The following is a 10625-nucleotide window of genomic DNA, read 5'->3' as shown; positions in this document are numbered from 1 at the left end:
AGTCAGAACACTGTGAAAATTATGTTCTTAATTTTACATTTCATACTTCCCTCTCCCCCTACCTTTAAGTGCAGCTGAAGATACTGACTTCTGTACCTGTGCAACGAGGTGGTGGGTGGCCTCTGGCTGTCTGCAGGAACCTGTTACTGGGGTGTAGAAGGGCAGGTAGGGGAAGGGCTGTGTACACACACAAATAAAATTGCACAGACTATTCCACTTACTTGCTTGTGTCACTGCTCCTGTTCCACCCAGTGGGAAGGGACACAGCCCTGTCCCTCCCAAGGTGCCAACATCCAAAAAGCTATGCCAGCTATGCAGTCCCCTCTGTAAATGGCAGTACTTGCACATGTGCTTCTGGGGGTGTTGATCATTTCCTCTAACAGGGAGTTAATGAGACAGAGCTAAGCTACATTTCAGCTATTTGGAGTTAAAAGGACAAAGCTGATAATTAATGTTGTTCCCCCAGGCAATGTGGGATGTAAAGGCTGCTCCCCTGGCAGGAACACAAGTCCCTGTGAAGCACTCCAGCCATGCGTTCTACCCAATTTACAGTCATACAGCTGAGACAAGAAAGACCAGTTATTTTATTCAAAACTTTTAAAAACTTAATAGACAAAAACTGATAAATTATTCTCATTGCATCAATGGGAGAGACTTCATGATGGTTTCCTCTTGCCCCCACAATCTGCATTACACAACTATCATGCTTTGTTCTCTACTAGCCCCCATTTCTTTGAACTCGTACTACTGGATCAAGCAAGCCATTAAACCACATCTTGCTCGGTCATGCTGGGATGATGCATCATACAGCTCAGACAGGAGCAAGTGTAGGGTCTTGACATGCTTGGTGACAAGAGAACCTGTCAAACAAGTTACTTGGGTTTGCTGTCCTGTAGCATGTGCACTGGCACTAAGGCAGACTATGCGTATGGTGAATTTGACATTCTGGGTATTGCGAAGTGAGGCAAGTTACTGCACTGCTTCAGGTGCCCAATGAACATTCTCAAGTTGAAACCCTTCTGAACGCCTCAAAAACAAAACCCAGTTTGCAGCCACCTGCACATTCCCCAGAACAAGCCCAGCACGGTCAGAATGAAGGAGCCACGTGGAGCATTCTGTCTGCACAACATACTTGGCCTAGACAAGCCAGCCCACAGCTAGTTACTATTCTGGCACCAGCAGTTTGCTCCAGGACTGCTCAACCTCTGCCCTGAGCTATCACCACATGACCTCAGTGGTGGGATGTCTCTATTCTGAAAGTAAGGGATTAAAAAAATGCCAATCAGTGGGTGAAAGCACTTTAAAAATGTGTCAGTACCAAAACCGCTTTCAGAAAGTTGCTTTCCTTCCATCTCACTGCTATAGACTCATCCCTACATCCTTGTACAGACCAAGTTTTAATTAAAGGCTTTATGAAATCGAAATACATGGTTCAGAATAGCTAAAGTACTTCCTGAGGATGCAGGAACACTTAATTTAAGCAGCAGTTAATTCTAGCACCACAGGTCTGAGGCAAATAATAGGTTTTTTACCCTCTTTGCTTTATGCTTGCAACCTCCAGGCACAGTTTTACATGAGCTTGTTGGGGGCAGAGGGGAACAATGACACAACAAACATACATTCTCAAACACTTATAAAACCTGATGCCTTATCCCTTTGAACAGCAGAATACCCTGTTTGTCACCTCTCCTGCAGGAGCTGAAACAAGCTGGCTCACCCTCAGTTTCAGCTGCAGTAATACAAGGCTGATCTTCCAGTTCCCACACCCACAAGAAAAATACCCACAGGAGAAAACTGCTTTGGTTATAGAAAGTCACAATGGGGTGGGGGGAAGTCAGTGCTCCTGGAACTACTGAGCAGACATTCAATCTCTGTATTCCACAGCTCAGCTTTGAGGTCTGGTGAATACTTGAGGACTGGAGAGCTCCAGGCTTACAGATACACCTTATTTTCTGGACTGGAAGGCAGATACGAATATGTATAAAGGAGGCAAAGGGCTAAAGGACATTTTAAGACAGCATCACACCCCAACATAACAGATCAAAACCTAGTGGTACGGCAGCTGAATGTACTAGTGCAAAGAGGCTAGAGGCTGCTCCTGGAAAGCCATCAGTTCTGCACATTCAGGTGCGAGTGATTTTATCTGGAGGCATGAAACCTGTGTCACCCAGTGTTCGAAGTGCCACTCTTCCATTCGGACGTATCACCAAGTGAGTTATGCTGCCATTGTTAAGAGACATTCGCAGCCAGCCTTCTGGGGGGAACTGCAATGCTCTGTTACAAAACGAATAAAAACCAACATATTATTCATTCATAAACAGTTATATTAATGTGCCCTCACAGCATCCACAGCCACCCCTGGACAAGGCATTTTTCTTGTGTGATTGCTGGGAGAATGCAGCGCTGAGAACTGGGCCAGTGCCAGCAACACACTCACACAAGCAGAGTCCAGCAGATGGGTGTTATTACTGTAGACAGGATTAATTCAAATGGACAGAAGGCAGCAGCAATAATGCAGTCAGGTTGCTGGGAGCACTCTGAGCCACCTCGTAACAAGCAGATAGATGAGATTGGTTCAAGCTGGTCACTTGGCCAGCGGAGGATCATAGAACCCTGTGCAGTTCAGGACGGAGTAGAAGAATGCCTCCTCCACAGACCTAAGGCAAATAGCACACTCTCACGCACTCTTTTAGCCTTATCAACACAGCATGTAACAGCCAAGAAGAGGTAGTGAGATAAGGATTCATTCTAATTGCCCACATGTGTACATGGAAGAAATTCACCAAACTATTTTTTGTTATCTATACTGCTCCCCAGAACCAGCAAGAAGTTACCTTGTGCTTTTTGTACAAGTACAGTACCACAGCTAGCCTCCAGCTATTCTACAATTCCTAACTGAACAGCCTCAGGACTTCAATCAGTTGTAGTAAGCAGCTGGAAAAAAAACACGTCTCAAACATGGTTTGCCTCAGACACTGAGAAATAATTTGGTTTTGGCTCTTACAACAGTCTTGTAGAAAAACTAAGAAATTAAGTAACAGCTACAATCTACTGTGTTATCAGATAGCCTGAAATAACAGGCACAAAATAGAAGTTAAAAAGAAGAAACAGCAAGGAGAAAAAGTACTTCTGAAAGCACCTAGGTAGCAGCAAGACAATCTCTTTTTTTGGCACAGGAAAGAATATTCTGTTTACCTGATCAATAATTTTAAGTACAGCAATTCTGAAAAGCTCTAAAGCAGTCCACAGAGCAGACAGGCTAGCATTTAACCAACTCAGCTAAACAGAGCTAACTGAAATTGCTGTAGGTATTGATCAGATTAAAGTTTAATCACACCTGTCCTGCTCAAGAAAAATTATCTTACAGACAGTGCTTTGCTGATAGGGAAGAGGAATAGAATGGACTCAGCTGACTGGATACAGAGACAGGCAAAGCTCCAGAACTGTCTTCTCCTTCATGAACAACCTTGATGTTAGTGGGAAGACTCACTCTTGCTCTAATCCAATACTGGATGGTTACTGCAAAACCACAGTAATGCAATTTTAAAATAATACAAAAATTTCCATTAGTAAATAATTCTCAAAACTAAATTAATCTTTCATTACATAAGATCAAATCTCATCACCTCAAGAAGAGGCAAACACTCATGCTCTACTTGCTGTCTTTTCCAACAGTCTACACAGGCACTGTCCTTAGTTTTATGGGAAGCAGAGCCATATGGTATTAAAGAGACTATTTGGGCATAAAGAAAGGGTTTGAGTCTCACCAATTCAGTCATTTCACTTCAGAATTAGAATGAAAGTTTTAATTTTCAACCATGTCCTGTATCTCCAAATGAATCCTGTGATGAAGTTGCAGAAGCAGCTGCTGACAATGCAGGCACTGATCTCCAACCTCTTCAAACAAGCCAAATCAAAAAACACATCCCCTAGCTCTGCAGAGCCCTAAACCACCACTAATTCAGTAGAACCATGAGCTTTTAAAGAGCAGAGGAACACACAATGCAGCATGTACCTGCACACAATATAGCGGATCACATTGGCGTGGCAGACAAAGATCTCGTAGCTATCCTCTTCCTGCTTTACGTCAGCTCTATGAATGAAGTTTCGAAAAGCTGCCTCAATTCGAGCTCCATCTTCATAATACTGCTAATGGCACAGAGGTCAGAATTAAGTATTTTAAGTTATTTATTGTAACTGTTCTCTACACTTACTGGGGAGGAGAAAAGTATGCAGTTATCCAAGATCTGTGATGAAAAGCATCAGCTCAGACTCTACCTCATCTCTACTGTCAATATAAAGTCTGTTAAAAAAACCCCCAACAAAACAGAACAAATACAGAAAAGAAAAAGTAAAAAGTTACCACAGCTTCTGGTTTCCAGTGAGAGACTGGAGGGTCTGGTTCTATAGGTGCTCCCTCTCTCAGCAGATCAGTACTAACTTTTTTGACTCCTGAAATATTAAATGCACATTTGGAAAGCAGTTGTTATTCCACGTGGCACTTAAAACAGGCCCACAGCTCTACAATCAATGCATTTCTCATATTCTTTCTTTGAGGAAGTCTTCCTTTCCATCCTAAAAATCATCTTAGTCTACATGGTTTCTCCTGAAGAGCATGAATCTCTCCAACACAACTGGTTTGTCATCAACAAGACTTTTTATTCCAACTGAGAACAGCCAAACCAGCTTGGCACAGCAAACTGAGTCTTCCCAGTCTGCTGCATTTTGCAGAACTGCACTTGCAAGGATGTTAATCTAAAGCTGTGTGTCAGTTAATGCTTACTGCTAACTGGAAACAAGCAGAATTAAGGTTGCTACTTTCTTTATAAACACAGACATTCACACAGGGCTGGAAGTTGACTAAACATCTCAACCTTAAGGACAAGCTCAGAATTCTACTGGAGGTACTTGTAAGGATCAGGAGACAATGAAAAATCAAGGAATTCACTTACCTGGGAGATGCTTGCTTATAATTTCAGTTGTTTCAGTTGCTCTAGTCATGGAGGAGTGGATAATCTGATCAAATTTTATTCCCAAGCTTGCCAGCCTTTTTCCAGTAAGCTCAGCCTGCTCTCGACCTTAAAAATTATATTCATTATACAAATTGGTGACACTCAAGTAAGTGCCTCACACAAAGTACCAAAAGAGTTGTCCAGTAGACATCAAAGGCCTTCATTTCTGTCAAGTTTTTCCTTTTCAAAAAGTAACTGGAAAGCATTTTTACCAGAGGCATCACTTATTCCTATCAAGCCTATCAGCTGGACAATTTCAAGTCATATTTCATAAGCAGGAAAGAGTCGGTTGCTTTGGGTTTTTTTTAAGAACACAAACAAAATTACTCAAGAGACTTTCACTAAAGTATTCAGTCCTTGTCAGCTCCATCCCAAGGGAGCCACTTCCAATAAAAGGTAGTGCTGACCCAAGCCATCTGCTATGTTCGGGGAGCACAGAAGATGAGACTCTGACAAACAAACGCACTCAGACCTGACAGGGCATTTTTCATAAAGGCAACACCAGCTCCCAGCACTCAAGACCAGCACTCACATAACCAAGGAAGGCTTTATTCCATCTTCCACATTGGTAGGTGGAAAGGTAACAGTTGAAGTAATTTACTCAAGGCACAGGGTAGACAGGACTAAGATTATACCTTGTTACCAGTTTAAGATAGCACCTTAGTCTGAAATTAGCATTTCACTCCTGTTCACACACTGGTGATAATGACTTGCAGGGGAAAAAAAGTGCTTATACTAAACATTTGGCCCCAGACTTCCACAACCTCAAGCCGCACTGCACAATAATTCTTCCCCCTCAAAACACTGCTGGCATACATGTGGTCAAGAAAGTGTCCACTGTCACAGATCAATGAATTCAGACAGGCAGAGGTTATCCCCATTTCTTATTGCTGATTAGCAGAATTCCCAGAAATAGTGAATAGGAGCAAAAGTGAGAGGTATTTAATCATAAACACTCCAAAGGAAAGTAAGGGGTAATTATTATTTTCTTTAAATTAATCACAAATCAGCAAATTAACTAACAGAAACACAAGCCACCCTTTAAGAGGAATCTATCCCAAAGTCAGACATGAAGCTAAGTTTAAAAGCCTTGGTCCTGGGGAGTTATGCCAGCTGGTATGAAAATCTGCTCAAACAATCTCAAGATAATTTGAAATTTCCTTTGTGAAGTTTCTTTACAACTGAGCATGTTTAGGGCTCTGTAAAGTAGGTTTTATGCTTGGATTTAATGGATCACAAATGAAAAAGACAAACTTATTCATTACATCCTTCTGGCACAAAGGATCCAGAAAGTGGATTAAGGTTTGGCAGCGAGACCCAGAACAGAGCTGAGTTACTGACCTGTACTCATCAGGACGGCAGCACATGAAAAACAATATTCATTAAATGCAAAGGATGATGAGCTTCTTAGTCATACATACCAAGTGGGGTCAGAGTTCTGTCTTTATCAGCCCGGCCATCCAAATTATACTGAGAATGACGGATGAGGAATATATGCCTGGTGGCTTTTGCTTTGAAGTGATTTAAGCGTGAGGAAAGCTCTTCCTCCCCAGTTTCTTCATTTTTCTTTTTGAGGTTGATAAGAGCCAGTGGTTCACGTCTAAACAAACACATTTAAAACACCATATTTAGAGAGGGGATACTAAAAGGCATAAGAATCTTACAAATGGGTAGTGCTGCCTTACTCCTAGATCTAGCCGAAGTACTAAAATTAACTATTTAGACATTTATATCTCAAAACAGGCTCAAATAATTGAGCAAGAGCTATAAACAAAAGCCTGCATTAAAACAAAATTGTGTCATAGGCTAACAGGTGTAACTGACACAGAAATTTGCTGTTCAGTGACAGCCACCTCTCAATTAATTCTTTAATTGAAAGAAATTTAAAAAAAAGGGTAAAAAAGGCAACAGAAAAGCAAACAAATGGTGTACACTAAAACATAGGTAAGCTACAGTTTATCTGGACAAGAAGACAATAAACACTAGCAGAGACTGCATTTGAATTCCTGTTGATTGGAAAGTTGTTCTTGGGATTTTCACTGATTTGCAGTAACAGGTATAACAGCAGGTTTTTTGACAAGAAAAACTAACCATGAATGATACCCAAGAAGTGTTTTCAATAAAGGAAAGAAACTGTTCTGTATCTAAAAGGCACAGTAATAACACATTAAAAAATTGTACTTTATCAATCCATTTACATCAAATGACTAAACCCCCCTATAAAGACTCCAACTTCCTGTAGTGCACGCTGAGAATTATTTTCCACCCTAATGTAGGTAACATTATATTTCTCCAGTAACACAACTCTATTTTTCAGCTGGGAGAGTTTATTTATCCTTTCATCTTTTTCATCTCCCTCCCCTCATGCCATGTTAGTCTTTCTTCCATTTTGTCACACTGCACATTAATACTCCTTTCTGCATACCATAACCTTCCCCCTTCCACATCACCCAGACAGTTAATCCAGCTCCTGAAGAGGTTACCAGGCAGAGAGGATCTCCTCCTCTCTCCCCAGGTATCACAGATTAGTGCTGCAGATCTCTCACTGCTGACACCAACACTGCACCATCATCATAAACCCTGCCCATATCTTTCACAGATTAGTCTTCTGGTCCCCTCTCTGCACTGATCCTGTATCACACTAGCATAAATGCTTTTGCTCTGTCTCTCCATCTCAGAGCATAAACCCTTTCCCTTGATCTCATACCTAAAGAACAACTATATTTATTTAGCTCACACCAGACCTCACTTCCTCCATTATTATAATTAAACTTGGGAGGGGGGTATTTTCTATAGCTTTTTTTTAATTAAAGAATATAATTTTTGTTAAGCTTGAGACGAAATTTGGTTATAGAAAACTGCTGCTTCACATACATATTTCTACAGTTCACAGCAAGACCAGCTTCAAAAAGCCCTGCATTCATTTTGCTCTAGGAAAGATATGGTTGCTATTAAACAATGAAGTTCAACACATCCCTTAAGCTGTTAAGAAAGTTCAAGGCATTAAAAAAGAAATAATAGTCCAATAACAAGAACTTCCATTGCTATTTCAAAACATATTTCTTTTCATTCAGGAGAAAATGTATTGCTGGAAAGATACATTAGGGAAAAGGAAAAATGTCTGAAAAAAATCAACACAGGGATTAATTCATCCTATGGCAGGAAATCACAAAAAGAAATGCCTGAAAGTCCTGCCCTCTCCCCCCAGTACCTCTAAAGTTATTTGATGGTAAAATGCACTCAGAAAAGCAACAGATACTTTAACAAGTCATGAGAAGATAGCCAAGCTTAGCAATATTTTTAGCACAGTTTTAGAAAGTTTATGAGCAGGACATCTTATAATACTGTTAAGACTTAAGTAGGTTCTTTTAGGCCACTGAACCTCAGAAGCTGACAAATGCAGTTTTCCGCATTCCCTTCTAAAAGACATTGCCCAAGATCGCAGGTGGACAGAACTTTGCTAAAAAGCAACAGCAATGTCAGGGACCATCTTTACACCTAACTAAAACAAAAGTATCACTTAATCCATGCCAGTGCCAATTTCACCTATCTTCCAGAAAGCCCTGCATGTCACTGAAACATACCAGTCAGCCTGCTTGAAAACAAGATATTCGCGTTCTTTTGCTTCAAACCTTAAAAGCCATCAGTTAAGAGTATTATAATACCTGGTCATTCGCTCATGACTTGGCTTTGTTAGCCATTTCTTGCTCCCCAGAAGAAGTGGTCAGATGCTCTTCGTATTTAAAAGCCTTTAACAACTTTACATGTTAAGTGTTTCTGCCAGAATAATCCAAAAATCAAAACTACACTTCCAACCATAGTCAAACCCATACCACACCATGTGGTAGATACCAAGTAGAAAACTAAAACTTAAACAATTCAAAAAGTGGAGATGGTGCTATAACTGATGTTGTCACAATTGCCTGAACAATTATGGCTAGATAACTCTTAATAGCAGTTACAGATACTATATCTCCATTCATCATAGTGTGCACACAGTGGAAGTATACTGTGTCAATGTCACAAATCAGTTTTAGTTTCAGACTCTGAAAGTACTTTAGAATCCTTAAAGAAAACAAACCATTTATCAGAACCAGAAAAGCTGGGATCTGCAGTTAAACAAATAGCTTTAGTACCTCCCTCAGCATAACCATGTAACCAGGTAAAGCCTTATTTATTGTTTTATTTTTATAATCAGGGTGCACACAGCCCTATTTATATGAGCATCTGATCTTGTAGCATCCCAAAAAAAATCAAAACAGGATGGATTATACAATAAAAATCTGTTAGTGCTTAAGTTTGGATTTACTATGATTAAACTGGAGCCTGACATAAGTCTCCCTGGGGAGATAATTCTACCAGACGGAAGCTAAATGAGCCAAAGCTCAATACAGACATTCGCACACTCTAATTAAAGAGTCAGGGGATAAAACCAAAACCACAACGAACCCTTGGATGCGTGAATTTCTGATGAAGAACACAACTAAGCCAGGTTCAAAGCAACATGACCTTTCACACGGATTTAATACCACAGACTTGCCATTTGACAGTCAGCAGCACTAGTGGGCCTAAGACATGCCTACTATGTGCAAGCCATTTTCATCTGCAAGGGTGCTGTTATTAAACAGAAATACCTTAGTGTGAACATAAAGCAATTCTGAGATATGGTTAACACTGTGTTAAGAAAAACCAAACAGGCACATCTACACCGTGCTCACCCTGATCACAGCTCTAAGGCTTTGTGATCTTGCTGGATGACAGCGTGAGAATAAAGGGATCTGCACATCTTTAGGGAGAGGAAAACCTCTGACCAGCCTAAAACCGAACACAGCGAACGCAGGCTCTCTCCAGAGTGCTCAGAATTGTGAATATTCAAGAACTTCAACTACACTGACCCGCTGATCACCTCAGCTTCCACCTGCAAACAAGTACCGCGCACCCTTGACTGGGCTCTGGGGGCCGAGCCGCGGGGGGAGGCCGGGTCAGCGACGGCGGCCCAGGGGCTCCTCGGGCGCGGTGAGGCAGCTCCCGAGGGGGACCCCAGGGCCTACCCTTTGCCCCCGTCCCGTCAGAGGAGCTCCTGCCCCGACCCTGAGCCCGCAGACATCCGCTCCTCCAACACGGCTCCGACGGGCGGCTATACGGGCGGCTATACGGGCAGCTCCAGACGTCTCCCCCGCGGCGGGGGTCCCTCGACACAGGCGCCGCCCGGCAGCGTGGTCTCCAGCCAAGCGGCGGAGGGAAGCCCGTCCTCTCATCGCAGCCCCACCGCTCCTACCTGTCCCAGTTGCTGTCCCAGTACCCGCTGTTAGCGGCCGGTCTCTCGATCCAGCCGGGGGCCGGCGGGCAGGAGGCGGAGGGCGGCAGCAGCAGCAAACCTGGCGGCGCCGCGGCGGCGGGAGGGGCGGTGGAGGCGGGAGGAACGGTGGCGGAGGAGCTCCCCTGCCGCGGGTCGGTGTCGCTGCCGCGGCCCGGCTGCTTGCCCACGACCACGGCGGAGAAGAGGACGGAGCCGCCGGCCAGCCCGCAGGCAGCCAGCGCCAAGGCACGGCGGAACGACATGGTGCGGGCAGCGGGCCGCGTGCCCCCTCAGCCGCCGCGCCCAGCGCAGCG

At 43.0% G+C, this 10625-nt stretch overlaps 1 protein-coding gene across 3 annotated transcripts; it reads right to left on the bottom strand.

The window, feature by feature from the left end:
- Positions 1-561: 561 nt before the first annotated feature.
- PGAM5 (PGAM family member 5, mitochondrial serine/threonine protein phosphatase) lies at positions 562-10609 on the bottom strand. 3 transcript variants are annotated; one of them, XM_031047873.2, is made up of 6 exons: positions 10291-10609; positions 6434-6612; positions 4953-5078; positions 4364-4452; positions 4016-4149; positions 562-2274 (listed from the first exon to the last, which is right to left on the bottom strand). In XM_031047873.2, exons 1-6 carry the CDS (start codon positions 10572-10574, stop codon positions 2124-2126), a joined length of 963 nt encoding a protein of 320 aa, XP_030903733.1. In that variant the 5' UTR covers positions 10575-10609; the 3' UTR covers positions 562-2123. The 3 variants fall into 3 exon arrangements, with proteins under 3 accessions (XP_030903733.1, XP_030903734.1, XP_033924463.1); XM_031047874.2 differs by having other exon boundaries at positions 4016-4146; XM_034068572.1 differs by lacking the exon at positions 562-2274 and adding an exon at positions 3163-3519.
- Positions 10610-10625: the final 16 nt, after the last annotated feature.

Source organism: Melopsittacus undulatus, chromosome 12 (genome assembly GCF_012275295.1).
Source record: "Melopsittacus undulatus isolate bMelUnd1 chromosome 12, bMelUnd1.mat.Z, whole genome shotgun sequence".
Classification (NCBI taxonomy): domain Eukaryota; kingdom Metazoa; phylum Chordata; class Aves; order Psittaciformes; family Psittaculidae; genus Melopsittacus; species Melopsittacus undulatus.
Note: the sequence above shows the minus strand (reverse complement) of the source record. Positions and strands in the feature narration are given on the sequence as shown.